Below are 23910 nucleotides of genomic sequence, written 5' to 3'. Positions count from 1 at the left end.
ACTCCTGATCCACTAGCCTGCAGCCCTATTTAAATAAACAGTTCACATCTTTCCACCTCTTTCTTGGTCTATGGAGGCCTGCTAGGAATAGGACTCCTAAAACGACAAATACGTCTGGAAGGCTGTGGTCCACGGCCATTTTTGCTGGCTGTAAGTGAGGTCTCTGGAACCAGAGGGAGCACAAAGCTCTTCTTAAAATTGAAGCTGTTTATGCCCAAGGTGAAACTGAATTTTATTTAGGTAAGGGATGTGCTTAGGTGTACAAAGTAAAGAACAACACAGTAACTCCTGGTGACAAACTGAAAAAACCACAGTAATCTAGGGAAAAGTAACTAGTGTTGATGCCAGATTCTGAAGGAACCTGCTAAAGCCACTGGCCACAGAATCCATGTGATGCTATACCTCTCAAGGGTTTATAAAAATAAATACATAATAAAAAAGCAAGCAAGCAAGCAGCTCACGGCACAACATGGGTCTGATGTCTTTAAAAAGAGGTATGGGAGTGAACCAAATCAGTCCCTAGAAGAGGAACATCCTTCCCCAAGTAGCTGAATTGGATGAGCAGTGGATGCTCCCCTGATCCCAATTGATACTCTCTGTGAAAGCACCAAACACAGAACCCCAGGATGAGATACAGTGTTGGAGAAAGGGAGTTACCCTGAGATCGTATGTTAGGCAAATGAGCTGGCACTGCTTTCCAGGGAGCACTGTCTTGGGTTGCCTGAGGTCAAGGCATGCATCTGCCAAACTAGAATCGGTGCATGCTGGAATTGGAATATCATTACTACGAAACAGGATTATCTTGAGCAACGATTCCAAATGGGATTAGAAATGACTGTTACTCAGATATAATCGGCCACAGCAGCAGTGGGAGAAACATCAAGCCTGGCACACTTTTCTGGGGGCATGATGCTGGCATTCCGGGCACCTAGCCAGCACCCTCACCCACCCTTCCTTGCTGGGAAATACTGGGCACTGTCCAGCATTGGGCATGTGGCCACCTGGGACAAGAGCCAGTCCCACATCAAAGTGCCCTGCTCTGGGGTGTCATGTTCTAGGCCCAGCTTCTTAGATGAAAAGGAATGTAAAAAGTCTCCAAATCCCTTCTGCTTCTGAGCCACCTAAAGGTGTTGGTGAGAGACAAGTAATACCCCACATTTGAAGACAGGTTTACCTGCAGACTGTTAACAATTTCCCCTTGGAGTGACCCACAGTGATAATAATAATTAAGCATCACCACCACTACTACTATGCTATTAACTAAAGTACCCAAACCTTATTAAGTGCTTACTGTACGGCAGGCCATTATTCTAAACAATACAATATTTACATATTTAAACCTCAAAATAGTCTTTTAAGGTAGATTTGCTCATTAGGCCCATTTTATGGTTGAAGAAACAATCACAGATAAGTTAAAGAACCTGCCAAGGTACATAACTGGTAAGAGGAAGAAGAGGAGTTGAATTCATGTAATCTGCTCTAGAACCTACAGATGTATCGATGCTAGACTACCACAGACTGAGAGGATCATGGCCCATGTTGGATAAGGCCTTTCCGGCACACTCTCTCATCTCTAGACTGCCAGCTCCTCCAACTGGATCTGGCACATTCTTGCTTTCTCACCTTTGTGAACCGATGTTCACACCACTCCTTTGGTACTAATGATATTTCAGAAATGCTGTCCCTCTACCAATCAAAATCCTGTCCCATCTTTCAAGGTCCACCTCATGTGAAAGGCCTCCTTTCATTATTTCATCTCTACAAGGCATGATCTCTGCCTGTCACTCAAGGTGATCTTCTCTGGGACACTGACCACGTTCTGTCTCATTCTACAGGTTAAAAAAAAGGGGGGGGGGCTTGTTTATCCCTTTATTGCTGTCAGCTTTTTATTTTTTTTTAGGATTTCTTTTCTTTTTTTTTTTTTTTTAAAGATTTTATTTATTTATTTGACAGAGAGAGATCACAAGTAGGCAGAGAGGCAGGCAGAGAGAGAGAGGGAGGGAAGCAGGCTCCCTGCTGAGCAGAGAGCCCGATGTGGGACTCGATCTCAGGACCCTGAGATCATGACCTGAGCCGAAGGCAGCGGCTTAACCCACTGAGCCACCCAGGCGCCCCATCTTTTTTTTTTTTTTTTTTTTTTTTAGTTTAAGTAATCTCTACACCCAACGTGGGGCTCAAACTTGCAATCCCAAAGTCAAGAGTTATATGCCTTACCAATTGAACCAGCCAAGTACTCCCTATCAGCTTTTTGAGACAAAGAGTGCTCTGTTTTTAGACTTCTCAAAAATCCAGCATATCTTGACACCAGTGGGTCATCAAGAAACCCTGACTGAGCTGATTTGACTCTGGTCCTGGTACCTCTTAGTCCATCCCATGACCTTGTTCCCCACCCCTTCCCTCTACAGGCAGTATATCCAGTAGAAAGAATGAGAATTTGTGGTTCAAAGAGATCTGGCTTCAAATCCTATCTCCCTCATTCACTTATTAGACAACAATGGGCATATCTGAACTTCATTTTTCCTAGCCGTAAAACAAGGATAATGATCCTTCCCTATTAGGATTGCAGTGAGGATCAGAGCCAACACTGGAAGTGATGGACATGGGCCTGGCACACAGAAGCCCCCATTCACAGCCATAGCTGTGATACCAATATAGTCAGAGAATTGGCCAGTGTAAAGCCCAGCCTCTTTGGGCCAAAGGAAGCACCCCTCTGCAACAAGCAGCCAGGTCAAGAACAAGCTGGGGACCCTAGGAAGTGGCTGTAGGCCTTTAAGTCAGGGTAGAGTTCTACGTGGTTAGGTCCCTTAAGGACCTGCACTGAAGCACGGGTGCAGGGGTGCTGTACCTGCTCTACCTCCAGCCAGCCAGCAAGGAATGAGGACCTTGCAGGGAAGCTGCCCCAGGCCCAGCTGCAAGAGCAGTATCACTAGAACACCTATGCAGCTGCTGGCCCACAAAGAAAGGCCTGCACAGCCTCTTCTACAGGACAGAAGTCTGGTTGAGGCTGCTGGTTTGTCAAACACAGGGTTTAATGCCCACCCACCCATCCCCTTAGTAAGGTGGAGGGAAAATAAGCAAATGCTAAAAATAAATGAGTGCTACGAGAGGAAATTAAATGGTCTTCAGCCAAGGATGGCAGCATTTTAAAATTAACAAAGCCCAGGTACCACATCCAGGAAGGCCTTGGCAAATGCGTGTTAGCCGCTCATTAGATCAGCTCCTCAGGGACCCCAGCCAAGCAGGGAAGGCTGTGCCGGGAAGCAGTCCTTCCGATGCTGATGAAATGCACTCCAGGAGAAAAGGCAGAGGAGGGAGGGAGACTCTTGTGGGGAATTTCAAACAGTTTTGCTGGAGCTCTGCCTCATGGTCTCACCTTCTCTGAGGCAGGGGCTTCCAAAGCAACCAGAAAACCCAAGTGGACTCAAATCCAAATCTGCCCCCACCACTCCACTCTTTCAGGATCTGTGGCTCCTGAAGCACCACAATGGCCACACTGTTTAGATGGTCTCCCTGCATGGCAATGCAGGGACAAGGAGTCGGAGGATGATGTGGGATGGGAGGCAACCTCTCAGTCCTATACTCTTTTTCCTTAATATTAAGGATCGTACGATATGCTATGAATTTATAAAAGCTCACTGTGTATCACTTGTAAGTGAATTTATCATTATTTGTCAGTAATTATGTCTCATGACATCACAAATCATGAGAGATCACAAATATTTATTCTCTATCAACCTAGTATACAGTACTCTAATATGAAATACCATCAACCAGAGGAAGTCTAAACATTCCAGCTGACAATGAACCATACAAATTCATTCTGATACTACAAATGTGAATTTTTAGTATGCCGTGACAATTAATAATGAAAATGAGACACGGATGATAGACTTTTAAAAAGTTTTTTTTTAAGTCAATTTACTGAGGTATCATTTACTCATAGTACAATTCATCCCTTTAAGATGTACAATTTGATGAGTTTTCATTGTATATCACCATCACAGTCAAGACTTTGAATATTTTCATCCCTCCAAAAGTTCTTCTGGGCCCTTCCTCCTACTCCTAAATCCTAGCAGCCACTAAGCTGATCTCTGTCCCTATAGTACTGCCTTTTCCAGACTGTGATATAAATGGAGTTATACTATAGGTAGTTTTTTGTGACTGGCTTTAGCTTAGCATAAGGCTTTTAAGCTAGGTGGCTCAGTCAGTTAAGCGTACAACTCTTGATTTCAGCTTACATCATGATCTCAGGGTTGTAAGATTGAGCCCTGTGTTGGGCTTTGCACTGAGCGTGGAGCCTGCTTATGATTCTCTCTCTCTTCCCCTCTCCCAGTCACGTGCATGCACTCTCTCTTTAAAAAAAAAGATTCATCCCTTTTGCCGCATGTGTAAATGGTTTGGGTTTCTTTTTAAAGATTTTATATTTATGTAACAGAAAGAGAGAGCACAAGCAGGAGGAACAGCAGGCAGAGGGGGAGGGAGAAGCAAGCTTCCCTGGAGCAGGGAGCCTGATGTGGGGCTTGATCCCAGGACCCTGAGATCATGACCTGAGTGAAGGCAGTCGCTTAACCAAGTGAGCCACCCAGACGCCTCTGAATAGTTTTAATTGCTGAGTAGTGGTCCACTGTATGGATGTATCACAATTTGTCCATTTACCAGCTGAGGGATATTTCCAGTATCCCTGGATGATTTCCTGGGTGATTTCCAGTTTTTGGTGATTATGAACAAAGCTACTATAAATGTCTGCATACAGGTCTTTGTTTTTTTTTCTTTAAGATTTTATTTATTTATTTATTTATTTATTTATTTTTTAAAGATTTTATTTATTTATTTGACAGAGAGAAATCACAAGTGGGCAGAGAGGCAGAGAGAAAGAGAGGAGGAAGCAGGCTCCCTGCTGAGCAGAGAGCCCGATGCGGGACTCGATCCCAGGACCCCGAGATCATGACCTGAGCCGAAGGCAGCGGCTTAACCCACTGAGCCACCCAGGTGCCCCAGATTTTATTTATTTATTTGACAGAGAGAGAGCACAAGTAGGCAGAGAAGCAGGCAGAGAGAGAGAGAGGAGGAAGCAGGCTCCCTGCTGAGCAGAGAGCCTGATGCAGGACTTGATCCCAGGACCCTGAGATCATGACCTGAGCCGAAGACAGCGGCTTAACCCACTGAGCCACCCAGGCACCCCCAATACAGGTCTTTTTTGAAGATGTATGTTGTTATATCTCATGGACAAAGTTAATACAGGAGCTAGTATTGCTGGGTTGCGTGGTAAATATATGTTTTACCTTCATGAGAAACTGCCAAACTGTTTTCCAAAGTGGCCACAGCATAATGCATTCCTAATTAGCAACGATGGCAATTGTTCTGCAACCCTGTCAGCACTTGGTATTGTCAGATTTTCTAAATTTTAGCCATACTAAATGACTAATGCTGAGTTATCTTTTCACGTGCTTATTTGCCATCCATTTCTTCTCTGGTTAATGTCTGCTCAAACTTTTGCCCATTTTTTAAGAACTGGGTTGTCTTTTTACTATTGATTTATAAGAGTTCTTTATATCTTCCGGTAACATTCCTTTATCATATGTCTGTTTTGAGTTTCTTTTTTGAAGAATTAAAAATTATAAGGATCTAAATCATACCATTTTTCTGCCAAACCGTTATCCCCTGCATATACACACTGATGAAAGGAACAGGACAGACTTCAACCTTCAGATTACAAATACCTTAGTGCCACTGGATGGACAGTCAAGCAATAGCTGATACCTGTTAAAACTCACGAGGCTATTTTTACCTCCACTATAAGCACCCAACCAGCATTAGACTTTAAGGAAAACTACATCTGGAGAAATGGCTGTCTTATAAACAGCTTTTGGCCCCCCAGGCTCTGGGCTCCCAAAAGCCCTGTTCTGGTCCGCCAGGCTCCTGGAATGGTCAACAGTCGTCACACTCCATTGCTGGCCATTGTCCACTGGGAAAGGTAGGAGGATCCCAATCCATCCTTCAGTGAAAGAGCAAACAGAGGGGCCTGTGGCTGCTTGGACATCAAAGTTGAGCAAACAGGCCTGGCAGGCCCTGCCTCTCCGCCTACACATCCTGCAAATGCCATGTGAAGGAGCTTCCCTGAGGGGGTCATGACTTTCAGCTTGTCATAGCACACATCAAAGTTTGCACCACACACGAACTGGGTACATGGGTTCGAATCAAGTCGCCTAAGAGCGGATACTCAGCTATTGTGTCCAGTTTTAATCCTGTGTTTTCCCAAGTAATTAAGCCTTCTTGCTTATGAACTTGTGACTAAGTAAAGCATCACTGAGAGGTTGTAACATCAAAGTGCCTTCCACCGTCTGTCCGTGTTTGGTAAAATTGGATTTCTTTCCCTTCTTAAAGAAAACTAATTGAATTTAGCTGCAGGCTGGGTATATTTGCACGAGCTGGTGAAGGCTATGCTAAGTCACAGTGATCATCCTGGGACCCGGTGGCTCAGCCTTTAGCTAGGCAGGGTCAAAGAGCAACACAGAACGAGGCCCCCAGACTCCAGCGAAACAAGTGCCTGTGGCATGAGGCTTACGGAGGCCTCACTATGGAAAAGGGGTCAGCCCCCAGCAACTGCCCCTGAAGTCACTACTACACCCAAGCTGTTACTAGGGCTGGAAAAAGGATCATCCTAGTAGAATGTTGGTAAATCTTTGGCAGAATGGCTACTGAAGACAATGGCCATCACATTACTCAAGTCCTTGATGTCGGCAGTCCAAGGAAGCTTTCTTTCTTTTTATTTTTTTTTTTTTAGATTTTATTTATTTATATGACAGACAGAGATCACAAGCAGGCAGAGAGAGAGGAGAAAGCAGGCTTCCCTCGGAGCAGAGAGCCCGATGTGGGGCTCGATCCCAGGACCCAGGGATCATGACCTGAGCTGAAGGCAAAGGCTTTCACCCACTGAGCCACCCAGGCGCCCCCCAAGGAAGCTTCTTAAGGCAAAAGTTGTGCTGCTTATTATCTGAATCCCCTCAGAGCCTAGCACATCAGCACCAGACACAGTATAGTTTTAAAAAATGTTTGCTGGATACATAAAATGATAATACACATGGGTGTCAGAACAGAGTTTTTTTTCCCTGAAGAACCAGATCCTCTGTATCCCTATTTTTGCCCTGCTCATTAGGAAACTTCAATCTAAAGTGAAAATTCCACTAATTACCTGACTTACAGTGAGTATAGCATGGTCCCATTTATGTGAAATCACACACACACACACACACACTGCTTAATTTCTAGATAGAGGGAATTCAGTTGACTGCTACTTTCTTCTCTATATTATTTTTACAAAAATAATAAAGCTATTTTCAGAAAAGAAAATCTCTAGTTCAATCCTGATACAATTACCTTTCCTTTTACCAATATGATTTCTGATCCTGATCCAGTTTTAACTCTCCTGTGTACATTTATATTTGTATTTTAATTTGAGTCACTGCAAGCCCTTTTTGGAAATAAAAGGAGAGAATAAATTATAAATTAAGTTCCCATACATACTTTTAAAATTTTGTTCTACAGTACTGTATTTTTTAAAAAATTAAATAAAATAGTACTGTCTTTACTATTCAAAATTAAGTTAAAAAATACATATATAAATAACAGTTCACAAGATGTTTGTCTCCTTAAGGATAGAGATTATTGTGCTATATCCCTCAGGACATAGGCATGAAGCAGGCACTCACTAAAGGCAGTTGAGGGTGAAATGACTGGATCCTCTTAACACCTCTTCCTTGAGGCTGTGGGCTGACATCTAACAGAGGTGAAGGTTCTCTGCTTTCAGCCTTGAAGCAAGGGGTGCTGCACCCCTCTACCCCCCCCTTCACCCAAGTCCAAATGAAATGGTGGCATTTCGGGCCTGGCCGATATGATTCCAGAAGGTCTTGGTAACTGATGAAATGAGGATCAGTACACTTCTAATAAGGAGAAACTTATTGGCAGACTGTACCGGTATGGACATGATCATCTTTTAAGACCATTCCCATGGCACCTTTACAATGAGGCCTACTCACCCTGACCAAGGTACTCCTGGCATTCCTTTTTATCATGTTCTATTTTTCCTCTTTCTATAGCACTTCTTACCTTCTAATATGGTATATATTTTATTTATGTATTCTGCTATAATTTACTATCTGTTCTTATCTAGGCACCACCACTAGTATAGACATAAGGTCTATGAGGGTAGGCATCTTTGTCAAGAATAGTGCCTAGAAAACAGTAGGTCCCCCAAAAATATTGTGATATGAATAAATTAAACTAAAAGGTATGCCATTTTTAATAAAAATCACTGGAAGGAAGAGGAAGACACAAAATGCATGTTTAAAACACCAATAATTGGGGCGCCTGGGTGGCTCAGTCAGCTGAGCAACTGCCTTAGGCTGGGGTCATGATCCTCGGGTCCTAAGATCGAGCCCCGCATCGGATTCCCTGCCTGGTGGGAAGCCTGCTTCTCTCTCTCCCTCTGCTGCTCCCCCTGTTTGTGCTCTCTCTCAACCAAAAAATAAAATCTTTAAAAAAAAAACAAAAAAACCCCACCAATAATTAGTCCTAAGAACCCAAACAAGTAAATACCAGCCAACACTCTCACTTTGCTCAACAAGCATCACTGAATTGCTAATGGAACTGGATAAAGACAGGGCAATCAGTTAAGATAACAAGTCATTAGAATTAGAGAAAAGTGTCCCCAGAGCACATCTACCAGCAATTTGTGCACTGACTGACAATACTCTTTTTTAAGTATAGTGTTATTTCCTCATCTGTCTCAGTGGTGGAAATACTACACCTAGAAGGGCCACACACTCCCCTCCCTTTTCTCTGCCACCTGCTTGCTATCTCTTGTGGATGGAGACCCCCCAAAGCTGGAAAAGAAAACTGGTGGGTGGGGTGAAGGTGGTGGTGGGTGGAGTATCAGTGGCAGAATAAACATATGCTTGTGTGTAGACAGGACTAATGTGGGCAAAAGAGAGTAACAACTCGACATTTGCAACAGGTGACACATATACTACCTCACTGGGCTCTCACAAAAATACAGCGGGAATCTACTCTGCTACCAGAGGCAGTCCCCTCACACCTTCTGCTCTGATAATATCCTGTCCACATGGCTCTGACATCATGGGTCATGCTAGACTCTGTGTCTCTACCTGCCTTTCCTTTCCACATTGGACCCTGAGTTCCCAAGGTCTCTGATTCTCCAGTGATTAGCACAGAGTCTGGCTCAGAGAGGATATTTACCAAATGCTTGTGAAAATAACTGATTTCAGGTGGAGAAAGAGGGGGCCCACAGAATTCTGAAATTCAACTAAGGGTCAGAACCAGGACGGATTCCAAGCCTCTCAACTGCAAAGCCTATTTATACCAAGTTTCCTTTCAAGTGCTTGAAGCTTATGAGGCAAATAAGGAAATGGAATGCTGAGAACAGGTTCAGGACAGAGAAACATAGAAGAGAATCCTATACAGCTAAGTCTCTCAGCCTGTCTAAGGCAGTGCTACCTCTATATTAAAAAGTCCCTGTTTCGTTGGTTTCGACATTTATGATCCTTCCAAAGGAGGCCAGCAGTGGCAGACAAAAGCCTTAATGATCAGCTTAAAGGAAAAATTAAAACTGGGCACTTCAAACTATCAATTTCCATGGCTGCTACTCAAGTGCCCAGTCTGCTTTCTTTGAAAGCATTTCTTTTTGCTCTTATTTAATCAACTCTTTGCATAACTACAGCTAAAAACTGGGAAGGAGAAGTAGGATCCTGGATCTGGCAGTGGGAGGCAGCAGTGAGGTAAAGTAAAACACAAATTTTGCTGGCAGCCAGACCAAATTCTAATTCTTGTCTGCGTGACCTCAGACAAATCATCTTACCTTACTGGGGTTCAGTTCTCTCAGCTGCAAAATGAGAATTCTGGCAAATTGTGGCAGTTGTGAGAACTGGATATAACACTCTATATATAGGGGACTATTTCAATCTTTATAAAATAGCTTCTCAGTGGGAATGGGGAAGTGCGCAGGAAAAGAGCAGGGTTTCTAATGGGAGGGAGGGGGTACCCCCTTCCCTAATTTCCATCAGAATCTCCAAAGAAATAGCCCAGTGGAGCCCTCGCTGAGGACAGTGACTAGATTCCTCCACATGGACAGATGGTAGATAATGAAAACATAAACAGAACTCACATGTGTACCTTCAACCACTTAACACAGCCTTGCAAACATTTCATGGCTTCAATAATGCAAACGACTCACCTAACTAAGGTCACAAAGCAAATGAAAGATGAAGCCAGGATCCAAGGCTATCTCTGCCTTTTCCCCATCTCCTATACTTTCATTACACCAGGTATAGACCTGACCTTCAGCTCAGTCCATCACCTTGACTCTGGGGAAGACAGCAAGGAGACAAGCAAGGGCGGGAAAGGGTTCTGGAATGTGGTCTGCAAGGATCAGGCTAAGGGAGCCCTGCGTGGAAGAAGATTTCTCACCTGTCATTTCGGCTGATGGCTGCCACCATGAGTGCCGTCCAGCCGAGTCTGTGCCTTGCATTAACATCTGCACCTTCCGACAAGAGCCTAGAAAGAGACAGAGGAATATTTTTAGTAAATGGCTTATCATGGTAGTAGGAGTGGAATAAGTGAAATCATCAAAAAACAGGGAGGCTGGGTGAATCTGGAAATAGTCACAGTACTAAATACCCACCCCAGTTCCTCTGGCTTGAATGAGTCTGACCCCCTGCTGTTATCTTCTCAGCCTTCTGAGGAAATAATGTGCCTTCCCTACTTTAATACCCTGACACTCCCACAGTCCAGAATGTTCTTTCCCTGATTCTTCGCCCATTCAAATCCTACTAGCATGCTATGGGGTTCAATCCTGCTTAAGAACTCCCTCCTGTAAAGGCTTTCTTGGCACATCCAGTCCACAGATATCTTTTCCATCCTTAGAATTTCCCTATGTTCATGCCCAATGACACTGGTTATCTAGGTAGTTCCCAGTTTACAAAAGGATCACATCCTCAGGTTTCTCTGTATTGTGGCTGTTTGGAAACTGAAAATCTTGAACCCAAGGACAGATGGGAAGAGTATTAGAAATGCTGGATTAGGTTTCTAGGAAAGTTCACATGAGCCTATTTGATTCTCTAGGTCAGTGTCTAGCACATGGTAGGAATTCAAGCGTTGTTCGATAAACTAACAAAAACAAGGCTTTAAATATATCACTAAAATCCTAAATTCTGGGTTCTGGGAACAAAGGGCCCTGCAAAGTGGGGGTGGACATAGAGAAGGGGAATAAACAGAACCAACTCTTATTGAACATCTACTATAAGCACGAAGTGCCTTCAGAACTTGACACACATGCTCTCATTTACTCTTCACACAAGCTTAAGGAATTGATGCTAACCTCTTTTCATGGATGAGGTGAAATGTCTCGCTGAAGGTCACAAAGCCAGCTAAGGGGCAATCAGTGATTGAAGTTCAGGCTGATAATGCCACTATAGCCAGAATTCCTGTCATCACCGCCCTTCCCCCAGACTCAGCCTCGCTCCATGGATCATGGAGGACAAGAGACTCAACTGACTTTAGCCACTCATGGTATGTGCTTGGTCCTGTGCTAGATTCTGGGTGGGGGTGAAAAGACAGGGGGTCTAACCTAGTGAGCAAATGATTTAGCTGAAGTCGGGAGGGGTGAATGGGAGGAGACTAAGGATAGTAGGAAATCAAAGCCTGGAGTGTGTGGTTTCCCACCAGAAGTGCCACAGGAGGCCAGGAGAGTGTAAGACCAAAAGCCAAGAGCGATTCACCAACAAGGCAGGAATAGTGGAGGGTGTTTGGGGAACTGGGAGGCCACTGACTCTTCAGTGGGTTCCAAATGAAAGGCACCAGCAGAGAGTCCGGGGGTGGGGTTGAGTCCTAGCTCCACTCTTGTGTCACAATGTGCAGTAACTGCTCATCCGGACTAAGCCAAATAAAAGCTTGGTGCGGGTTGAAGCAGCAGGTGATGATGGCTTGGGAGGAAGAGCCAGAGCATGTAGGATTCACCTGGCCTGTGCTAATGCAAGGAGGGAACAGGCACTGTCAGAGTGCAGGGAGACTGGCCAGCAAGCCATAAGCATGCATGGGAGGGGCTCTGTGAATGGGGGAGTGCAGGGTCCAGGTGCACACCCAGGGAACCTAACTCAGGCTCAGTGAGCAGGAAGTCCTCCCTGAGGAGGTCATGCCAGAGAGCTAGCCAGTCAAATGGGGTCAAGGGAGGGGTAGGAGTATATCAGGCAGAAGTAAAGCCTCTCTCCCAGAGAAGAAGGCAGCATGACTGGGCCCAAAATGTGAGGGAGGGTTGTCCAGAGAGGAGGTCAGGAAACCCTCATCTCTCCCCTCTAATTTGGAGGATTCTTCTAGAGAAACTCCTAGGCTTCTTTGCCACACACAGGTATGCTTCTTTTTGCAGAAACAACTTTTTTTCTTTTTTTAAGATTTTATTTATCAGTGAGAGATGGAACACATGTAGGGGGAGGGGGAGAGGGAGAAGCAGGCTTCCTGCCAAGCAGGGAGCCTGCTGCATGGCTTGATCCCAGGACCCTGGGATCATGACCCAAGCCAAAGGCAGATCCTAAATGACTGAGCCACCCAGGCACCCCCAGAAACAATTTTCTATGCACAAGAATATTAAAGTGACTAAGAGCCCTATGAGACAAAAACAAACAAACAAACAAACAAACAAAGAAAAAAAACCACCTCTTTTTGTACAAAACCTCCTTAATTTACAAAACCTTCCCTGGCTTAGCAGGTGCTGTGCAAAGCACATGGGTTGGAAAGCTTAGAGCCTGGACTTCTGATCCTGTGATTCTGATCAGATGGCCTCATTTCTCTGGTTCTCAGTCCGGGAGGCTAGAAAATCAGGACCAGCTAAGGCAAAACAAAGAGGTTTCTGAAGGAAAAGACACAAAGTGTGCCTTGAAGAACAAGAACAATTAAGAGGCAAGGGAGGAAGTGCATGCCGGTCCAGACAAAAGTAACAAGACAGAAGCAGGGAAGCAATGGGAAGGCAGATTCAGAGATACAAATGGATTCAGGCAGATCCATCCAGGTGTCAGCTCACAGCAGAGAAACAGGCAGCTGCCAAGTTTTGCAGGGCCTACAACAGGACCTCTAAAGCCAAGCTACCAAGGTGGTGGGCATAAACCTTTTTGAGCCACAGGCTTTAAGCTGATGACTCTCTCCAGAAAAGTTCAAAGGAACACACATACCCATAGAAGAATTTTTCCTTTTTTTTTTCTTCCTTCCTTCCTTCCTCCTTTCTTTTTACAACGTCCACAAGTTCACAGCTCTTCAAGAAATCAGTAACAGAGATCTTAGGTTAAAAACCCAGTCTAAAGGGTTGACAAATGCCTGGCATACATGCTACTCTCCTGCACTGAAGTCAGAATCATGACTCCCTCCACAGCTCTGTCCTGTGGAGCCTTTGAAAAAGCCTCAGAATTCTACTCCTCAACACTCATTCGAATCAGCCATCATTAATCAACTAAAGCTGGCAACAGAGAGGAAACCTCTTCAGCGTTCCTTAGACTCTCACCACAGGCAGAGGGGTTGTCACTGAAGGTTTTGGGCAAAAGAAACTATAAAATTAACCTGATAGCTTAAGCAAGCTGAGTCTGAAAGGGAAGAGAGTAGAAAGCAGGGACAAGAAGACAGTTTGGGGGCTGCTGTAATAGGAGACCAAAGGAGATGAGCCAGAGAAGGGAAATGAGAAAGCAGGACACAGCCAGGAGAAACTCAGTGCAGTAAGAATCCCTCCTGTCTCTAGTGGGTCAGGGACCCATGTTCCCCTGCCTGGGTCCTGAGAGTTCTGGAAGCAGCTCTGCTCTGGAAGCAGGACAGAAGAAGGGGTGGAGATGTCCCTTGAGGGCCAAGTATAGTGTAATGAAAAGGATGAATAAAGGACTTTGGAATTAACTAGACCTGGATTCAAATTCTCATCCAGCTAGATAATCCTGAACAAATCAATTCTCTGAGTCTCAGTTTTCTTACCTATCGAATAGGGACACTAATCTCTACTTTGCTGGGATCCCAGCCCAGTACCTGGAGTATAGCCGGAGTTCAGTACATGGTGACTTCTGCCTGCCAGCTTACCCTACTTCCCCTCTGCCTTGATGGACCAACATGTTCTAGTCTGAAGCTGGCAGCAGCAGGTTGGCCAATACCCAGGGATTCTGAGACAGGGTCACACAGGATGACCTGGATAATTCAGCCAGCCTGGCTCCAGGCAGTCCTCTATTCATTTATTCAACAAACATGTGTGCACACCTACTTTGTGCCCAGCTGCATGCTGGCTCCTGAGGAGGACACAAGACAGAGGTTCTTGCTTTCCAGAACCTGAACCAAGCAGCGTTTTTTCTTTTTATACACATATACACATATGCATTTCTGTTTATTACCTCTTTTCACATGAAATTGAATTTTAAGATAAACCCATACTGCTAGGTATACAATAATTCAATTTTTAGGAATTGCTATATAGTTCTCCATGACACATCCACCAGATTTCTCCCTCTCTGCTGATACCCACTCAGGAAGCCTCCATGTCCCAGCCACCAAATTGATGCTCAAAGAATGTCTTACATGTGCCCTCTTGGACATGCATTTGCAGTGGGATCCCTAGGTTTCAGTTACTTGGTTTGATGCCACTCTGCCAGGGTCTTCTCCGGGACAGCTGCTCCATCTACCTTCCCACCAGCAGGACAGGGATGTTCCTGTGTACTGCTCTCCCTACCAACACTGGGCAGTTGCCAGCTTCCTACTGACTGCAAGCCCCATAGGTCTAAAGGAATCTCACGTTATTGTCTTAGCTTGCATCTCTGATTAGCAATAATTTTGAGCTACTTGTTACACGCCCATTAGCACTTTGGGATTTTCCTTTTCCATACAATGCAGGATTTTCTTTTAACAGGAGGACTGCTGGGAAAAAGGGCTTCTCCAAACTTGCGATCCTGCCAATGACCAGAGCTGAAGGAGCACAGAGTAGGCAGGCGCCAGGGGCTCTAGTTAGGGCTGCCGTTGCCTCCTCTAACACTCTGGGAAAGGTATCTCATTCTGAGCTTCAGCCTCCCCATGGGTCCATGCGGGCTTCAAGAGGGGGCACAGAAACCTGAGGGAAGGGTACCACCAACCTGAAGCATCACTTCTGAGAGGCAAATCTCAGTGCTCTTCGGTGACACTGCAGGGTTTGAGCCCAGCCCAGCATCCTGACTGAGCATTGTTCTTTGCAGCCTCCTGGGCCTCCAGTGTAATGGAAAAAGCAATGACCCTGGAGTCCAAGGGCTGGGGGTCAGATTCTGGCTCTGTCGCTTACTAGCTGGGACATGGGGGATATTAATCTCTACTGTGCAAGGTGTTGTAAGGATTAAAAGTGACACCACATAGTAGCACTCCATAGAGTGGCGGCACTGGTCAAATCAAGGGAGGAGGGAGGAGCAGAACCAACACAACAAAGCACCACAAGCAAAGCCAACTACAACTTTGCCTCCTTCAGAGCTGGGTGGGGCCCCTCCCCCACCTCCCTTCCATAGAGAGCAGCCTTCAAAGTTAGCATTTCACACACACAGGTCTCCTCCATTTCATTTTGTTGCTTTGCAAGTGAATGCCCAGTGGGCAGTCATTTCAAAGTAGGGGCCAGCTGGGCTTGCGGGTGGCTGCCTGCTGAGAGTGGCTGAAAGGGCCTCTGAGGCCTGAGAAAGCCACCCCTGCTCTCCCCTGTGATTTTCACCAACAGACAAAATGCGGCAAGTGAATTAATCTCTTTTAAAAAGAGCAATGCTTGTGACAGAGCATGGTGTCTCCCGAAAAGGTTAGGATTCCATCATCCCTGAGATGATGAGTGGAATGCTTAATGTGGGTTGCCACTCAGGGCAGAGCAGCCTGTGTCCGGGGGCTGGGCACAGCAGGCCTTTCTGGGCTCCCTGCAGACTTGTAGAAGACCCTTCCCTAATGAACTAGGTCTTCTGCCTGGCAGGGCAGTAGTGGGTGACACTCACTGGAGGTGGTCCAGGGCAGTGGACAAGGAGAAGGTCACACTAGCAGTCAGGAGTAAAAGCCCAGTTCTTACACAGATCTCAGGCAGTAGTGGGAGCTAGGGGAAGAAGCAGGATGGATGTGGTCCACATGCAGGCTCCGGCACTTACTGGGTGGGCAGGAATGGATGAATCAATGACCTAGCCTCTCTGAACTTCACTTGGTCCCTTCATCTGAGTAACAGCTCATGCTCTCTGAGCCCGTTTCCACATCTGTTAAAAATGGAGAGGACCCCAGCAGCCCTATCTATAGGTCACACGGGGGTACCATTAAGAAACAATGAGACAAAATATAGAAAAATACTAGCCATGCAATAAAGCACTGGACAAACAGTGCTATTATTATTTCCAATTAGTACCTACCCCATTTTAAGGACGGAACAGTAAAGGATATGTGTGAAAGGTGTACACAGAACTTGGACCATATGTGCTCAAAATTTGCTGTGGACTCATAAATAAACAGTCTCAAATCCCCAGGCAAGGGCAGTGGAAGAATAAGGGTACCCTAGCCCCAAACCTGAGATTTCCATAGGAGACTAAAACATCACGGCGGGCAGGTGGGGGGGTGGATGACAAAGCTGCTGTGATCAGGGATCCAGGAGGGTTCTGAAGGCTGGGGACCAAACACAAAACAATTAATGGAAAAGAGGATGAGAGGGTCAAACTTTCCCTTCCTGCTGTGAGTGCTTCTGTATTCTTTTAAATTTTATTATTTATTTATTTGTAGCAATAAATATACTATTGCTTTTTTAAGCAAAACTTTCTTAGGGGGGAAAAAAACCCTTCCCCTTTCTTTCTGGAAGAAGCCTGTGCTAACCTGTATCAACACTTAGCAGTTTCCTTGTGTCCCCCACCCACCCAGTGAGTGTGGCCCTCCAGACTCCTCACTCCCTGCGCTAGCACCACCGCCACATGTGGGCTGAATGAACACGTCCTTACACACTCACCAACACCTCAGTCTTATGTTGAAAGTTCCTGTTCTGTACTGGTGGGCCTGTCTTTTTCAAAGAACTTGGGCTCCTGTGTATATGTGGGAAAGTGTGGGTTAGCTTCTCAGGCTCAGGGCTGGGGACACTTAAGATGCAGGCCTGGAGCTGGAGGCCATGGATTCTAGTCACAGCTCTCTCGGTAACTAGCTGTATGATCCAGATCTGTCTCTCTGCGCCTCCCCTTTCTCTGTGGTAAAATAACAGAACAAATGATTTCTTAAGTCCCTCCCAGGCCTGAAATCTTGGGATTCTAAATACATATAACATCAAAATTTGAGAAGTGGATTCCTAACAGATACAGGCACTAGCAAGACTTCCAAAGAAAAGACAAGTCCCCTGGCTGCTGTCCCTGCTGTCTGTAGGAGGGAGAGTCCCAGTCAGGGATATGGGCAGTTTTGAGTTATTCTGGCTAACCAGCTCTTCCACTCAGGGGAGGGAGGTACCACTTGATTTTTCTTCTTCTTTCTTTATGACCAATCAATACAAAGCGGCCACTGAACTTCAATCGCGCATTGTTCCAACTGATTTCCGGATCCTTTGCATTAACTGGCTCTCAGCTGCAGCTGGGGAGGGGGCTGCAGGGTAGGGAGCCCTGGCCCACCTGCATCAGAGGCCTGGAAGCAGTGAGCCATGCAGACTCAATCATGATCACTATCTGGGCAACAGGGCTCTGGTTGGAGCCTCGCAGAAGGTCCTGTTTACAGTAATAACAGCACCAGGCCAGGCTGTCTGAGCAGAAGCAAGGCGCCTGGGGCTAGAATCCACACACACACACACACACACACACACACACACACACACAGAGCCTCCATCTGCGCCTTATCTACCCAGTCAACCAGGGCTGAGAGGGGCAGGGCAAGGCAGGAAGGAGGCTGCTCTCAGCCCAGCTTGGGCCAGCAGACTTCAGGCAGGCTCCTAGTTATCTAACCCCACAAACACAAGGCGTCTCTAGCATCTTCTGCATTTGCTACTTGACCTAAGCATTCTCCTCAAAGGCCCCTCTTGGGACCCGTCTTCTAGGAAGCTCTCGAGATGCTCTTCTTACTAGGAAGATGGCCCACTCCAGCAATGCCATACCAGAACTGCTCCAAAGGGAAGCCGGTGAGCAGTGAGGGAGGAGAAAGACAGGCATTTATGCAGCCTGCAAGCTTCATAACTAGTTATTTCCTATCATATAGGTTTTAAATTCCTAGATATAAAGAATGATCTGCAAAGATCAATCAGTCCAATCCTTTCTTCTATATACATACAAACATGGAGGTTCACAAAGCATCAGCCTTCAACTATACTAATTTGGATATGAGCCTGTATCTGTCTCTTCCAGACTGTGTGACTATGGCAGGTTATGTTGACCTCTCTGAACCTCAGTCACCTAACCTTATGAGCCTACCAGACCTACCTAACAAGGGTGCTGAGCTTGACCAAAAGAAATAGCGTATGTCAAGCACTTATATTTTCCAAAAGTTAACTGTCATTACCACAAGTGATCTACTTGTTCATAAGTACACAGCAGAGGAGCTATATCAGACCCTCACTGAATATTGCTGGATTAAACAGAATGAAGTCCAATGCTGGGTGACCATTCTTCGTCCCATCTCTCATAGTTTCTAGCAGGAACTTGACACACATGAAAGTGCAGAGATTATTTTTTTAAACTTTATTTTAAAATGATGTCAAGCATACAGTGCAGTTATAAAAACAGCACAAAAAACCTCAGCCTCTGTCCTTCATTCAGATTCTTGTTACATTTGCCTCTGTGCTTAACCACTCCTTTTCTCTATTTTTTCCTGGACCATGTGAGAGTTAGTTTCAAACATTATGACCCTTTACTCCTAAATACTTCAGCAGATATTTCCTAGGATGAGGCTAATCTCTTACATAACCACTAACCAACAATGATCAAATTTGGGACACTTAACATTGATAAAATATTTTTATCTAATATTCAAATTTTGCCAACTCCCCCAATAATATCCTTTATAGCAATTTTCCCTGTAAAACAGATATAAGCCAGGATCAATGTTAGAATCAGACACTGCATGTGTCTTCAGTTTCCTTTCACCTAGAATAGTTGCTCAGGCTTTCTTTGATTTCCATAATTCTAACACTGCTGTAGAGTAAGGCTAGTTTGTTTGTAGAATGTCCTTCAGTTTGGATAACAATTTTTAGAGGAGCCCATCTCCTAGTATTCACCCATTCATTTCACAAACTTTTCATGAAACTGTAGTTATTATAGGATTCTGAGCAGGGTAAGTTCCAGTGTCCTTGCCTTCAAGGCACTCACTATTTAGCTCCACATCTGACGAACAGCTAAAATATAAGGGAGGACCCTGGAGAGGGTACCATGCAAATGTAGGTCAGAGCAACAGAACCACAGGGACAACTTTCTAGAGGCAGAGGCATGAGCTGGGCCAGAAAGGACAGGCAGAAACCCAATTCCCCTAAGGACCTCCTACGGTCCTCCTGAGGAAATCTCTGTTTCCCCAAGCAGTGTGTCCCGGGGCTGGGATACAATAAAACATGAAAAGCAACAATACAATGCTAGAAAGGGGAGGGAGCGGCCCAGGGCACCCTTGTCTGGGTACCACTGCCCAGGGCTATATGCTCTGTCCCCAGCTGCCCTGGTGACAAGGAAAGCCCTGTCTAGGCAGCTGAAGTGTGGGGAAGGGCCATGGGCGCCACCTACTGGCACCGCAGCAGGACTCTAGGTGCTACGGAGGGCAGCTGGGCAGCTGGCTGGGTTTCCAGAAAGTTTGTCATGTGTGCTATGGCAGTGAGACACAGAAGTGGCTCAGACTTCCCAAACAGGGTTAGCACTAGAACCACCATTGCTAACGTCCAGAACCGCATAAGCTTTTCAGTTAAAGACGAACCGTGCAAAATACCTGGCCTCCTAGGGGCGCCTGGGTGGCTCAGTGGGTTAAGCCTCTGCCTTCAGCTCAGGTCATGATCTCAGGGTCCTGGGATCAAGCCCCACATCATCGGGCTCTCTGCTCAGCAGGGAGCCTGCTTCCCCCTCTCTCTCTGCCTGCCTCTCTGCCTACTTGTGATCTCTGTCAAATAAATAAAATTTAAAAATCTTAAAAAAAAAAAAAAAAAGGTGACTGGCCAGTACGTGGCAGCTTGGGACTGGAACCCATGCTCTCTCTGCTGAACCACAGTCTTCAGGGCACATATCCCATTTTTTTCACCCTTCTTTCCTACATTTAAGCTGGGGCCAGCACACCATAGGAATCTGATGGGACTAATCAATGACAAAAAATGATAAAGAAGGAAGAGATTTAACTAGAAAGGAAGGATCTGAGGGATGAAGATACTCTGATTAGTTCTGCTTTCTAGAACCTTCTCTCCTAGAAGAAATCCTCTTCTCTTAGACTCAATATGAGACAGGCCAATCCATCCCTCTTCTTCCTCATGGTAGTCTCTGCACTAGCTCCACAACTTTTATACTCAAACACCAATACAATACATTAAAGTGCTCTTGCCTTTAGGTTAAAACAAACTTGGTAAACAAAACCAATCAAAAGAAGCAGCACAGGAAGGCCTGGTTCTAAGCAGACTGGGCTGACTGCAAGCTTAACAGAATCTAGGAGTGCCATGCAGCTGCCAAAAAACCTAGTGCAAATTCAGGCCATATTAATAGAAGCGTAAAATCTGTAACAAAGGGGATGACTGCCCTGCTCCTCACAACTGTGGTAATGCCACAATTCAGAAATGGCACCAAAATCTGGGGGCCATTTCATTAGGAAATCACTAGGATGGGGAGAAGACCTGAAAGCACAGTTTAGGGAACCAAGGCTTATTTAGCTTGGGGTTCTGTCTCCTAATATTTAAATGTCTGAAACAGGAAAAGGAAGCTACGTAGTCATAGAGGACAGAGCAGGGGCTAAAAGGGGCAGCTGCAGACGAAGCTAATGCATAATGAGAGCCCACTACATGTCAAGTGCAAGGCCAGCACTTTTACACATACCACTTCAGAAAGCACTATAAGATAAAATGTTTTTCTAATTACAAAGTGCCATTGCTTACATTACTCCAAATGTCCAGAAAGTCTTGTATCCAAATACGACCTATCTCTAGGCCCAGAATAAACACCACCTTGTCTATGAAGCCTTAACTTGTCTTACATACTAATTATAATTCCCTTACCAGATTGCAAGTTCTTGAAAGGCAAAGGTCATCATGATACATGTTTATGCTCCTCCTCAATGCCAAATAGGGCATAAAGTTTATAATGGACCTTAAGAATAAATGCCAAGAAAAAAAAGAATAAATAAATGCCAAAGAATATATACAAATGGCCAATAAGTACATGAAAAGATGCTCAGTGGATGGATCATTAGCCATCAGGGAAATGCAAATCAAAACTACAGTAGGATATCACTTCACACATACTAGGATAGCGATAATAAAAAAGACAGATAATAACAAGTATTGGCAAAGACTGGAGAAATCAGAATGCTCATTTATTGCTGGTAAGAATGTAAAATGGTACAGCCACTTCGGAAAAGAGTCTGGTAGCTCCTTAAAATGTTAAACATAGAATTACCATATGACCCAGCAGTTCTATTCCTAGAAATCTTCCCAATAGATATGAAAACAAATATTCACATAAAAATTTATACATGAATGTTCAGAGCAAAACTACTCACATTAGTCAAAAAGTAAAAACATAAATGTCCATTAACTGATGAAAGGATAAATAAAATGTGATATATCTATACGTGGAATATTATTCAGCCATAAAAGGGAACGAAGTACTGATACATGCTACAACATGGATGAATCAAGAAAACGTAATGCTAAGTGAAAAAGGCCAGCCACAAAAGACCACACTGTCTGATTTCATTTATATGAAATGTCCAGATAGGCAAATCCATGGAGACAGAATGTAGATTAGTAGTTTCCAAGGTCTGGTGGGAAGGTAGAACAGGGATAGACTGCTAATGAAACTAGGGTCTTTTTTGGGGTGAGGGATTGATGAAAATGTTCTGGAATGAGATAGTGGTTATTGTCATATAATTTTGTAAATGTACCAAAAACGACTGTACTCTTTAAAGGGGTGAATTTTATGGTATATGAATTCTATCTCAAAAAAAAAAGAAAAGAAAGAAAGAAAAGAATGAATGAATGAATGAATGAATGGCTATTCAATCAGACTCTGCTTATTCTTCAGGAGGCAGAGAGGGCTTCATACCTAGAGAAGTTCAACTGAGGGCTGGATGTTTCCCAGCAAAAACCTTTTTTGGGGGTGGGGGAGTGGTAAGAAAAGCTAAACAGGGACCTGAATACTGAAGAGTAAGTGAGGCCAGAGACCAAAGTGCTTTGGAACCTGTCTACCCGTGCAGGGGCTGTAACTGTCACCTGCCCTGGCCTGCCTGCTGGACTATGAACCCCTGGGAATTCAGAGGCCTCCCCCAATTGTTTGTGCTTTACACCCTGTCCCTGCTCACTATCCAACTGTAAAAGCTGGTCAAACACACAGACTTCATGGGAGGCCTTGGTGCTAACCCCCCCAAACAAAAGGGCATTGAGATGGAAGCCGCAGCTCAACCTCAGAGAGGATTCTTAGGCAGCCTTCCTGGGCCTCCCATCCACATGAATGGAGGGCCCGGAGCCCAGCCAGCCTGTCCAGCTGCTGTACCCTCCTGCCGAGCAGCCTCTGGAGAATAAACAGGGTTTCATTCGACCCATCAATCAGCCAGCTGGACTCTATCTGTACTGTGTACCTTGGAGTGCCCAGCCAGCCTTATGTGGAGCCAGGGGGAGGTACCATCCACCTTGCTGTGACATGTGACAGCACAGCCTAGGTGAGGAGACGTGGGCATGAGAGGCAAGGAGGCTAAAACCCTACAAGACACGGTATGGCGCAGACTTTAAGGCCATGGGAATGTGTTATGAAAGCTCACCGCGGGCTAGAACAAGTAGTGAACTGCACTGAGAAAAGCACACGCTTTGGGTCTCAGCTTAAATCACAGCTCCACTATTTACTAGCTGTGAGGTAGTGAGTGCGAAATTTAAGCCTCAAGTTTTCTCATCTGGAAAATGGATATAACACCATCTGTTCTGCAGTACTGTAGCAAGAAAGGAAAACAATACATATACAGTATCTAGTACTCTGCCTCAGACAGAGTGGATATTTAATAAACCACAGCTATTATTACCAGTGAGGGAGAGCTTTCTAGAAGAGGAAGGGGTTGAGGTGGGCGGTGAAGCACAAATTAGAGATCCTAGAGAGAAGAACTGGTGGAGCTGAAAGTACCACAAAGGCTTCCACGTAGAAGGAGTAAGCTGCATGTTTGGGACAGTGAGAAACCATGTCTGAATGGAATGGGGTTCTCGGGATGGAGGGCAAGACCAGACTTGCCTGGTGGGAGTGCAGGGCAGTGAGGGGCAGGGAGAAGGGTGTCGGTAAAGAGCAGAGGGAAGGACAGAAAGTTCTTCAGAAACCTTGTAGATTCCCAAAAAGGCAGACACAAGTGGTTCTCCATCTAGCTAAAAAATACTTCCTGAACAGGAAAAGGGACCCTGGAAGAGTGCTGAGGAAACTGTGACCACAGCAAGCCTCTCTCTGCCTCAGGCTCCTCATCTGTAGAATGAAGTGGTATGCTACTTCCAAGTGGACAACTTTGGAAATTACTCAAGCAATCCTCATTCCTGTTTCATCATCTGTGAAATGGGACTATTATTAGTTGCACAGTTGTGAGGATTTAGTGATTAGAGACTCACATAATACCTGCCTCAAAAAAGGTATTCAATAAACATCAGCTACTATCAATAATATTTAACAGTATTATTAAAGTATTATTTTGTAATATTTTATAGTACAAACCAATATATATAAAAATTATATGCACAAAAATTAT

General features: G+C 45.0%; 1 protein-coding gene across 3 annotated transcripts in view; it reads right to left on the bottom strand.

The window, feature by feature from the left end:
• CLPB (ClpB family mitochondrial disaggregase) overlaps nucleotides 1–23910 on the bottom strand; it is a 142212-nt gene that overhangs the window by 102887 nt on the left and 15415 nt on the right. For 2 of the 3 annotated variants that reach the window (XM_082749889.1, XM_082749890.1), the window contains exon 3: nucleotides 10483–10569. In XM_082749889.1, the coding sequence (XP_082606015.1) occupies nucleotides 10483–10569 (87 nt within the window). Of the gene's footprint in view, nucleotides 1–10482; nucleotides 10570–21193; nucleotides 21280–23910 lie in introns of those variants that run through there. The other variant, XM_082749891.1, reaches the window with a different exon arrangement.

The sequence above is a fragment of the Mustela nivalis genome (assembly GCF_964662115.1).
Source record: "Mustela nivalis genome assembly, chromosome: 9".
NCBI classification, from domain to species: domain Eukaryota; kingdom Metazoa; phylum Chordata; class Mammalia; order Carnivora; family Mustelidae; genus Mustela; species Mustela nivalis.
Note: the sequence above shows the minus strand (reverse complement) of the source record. Positions and strands in the feature narration are given on the sequence as shown.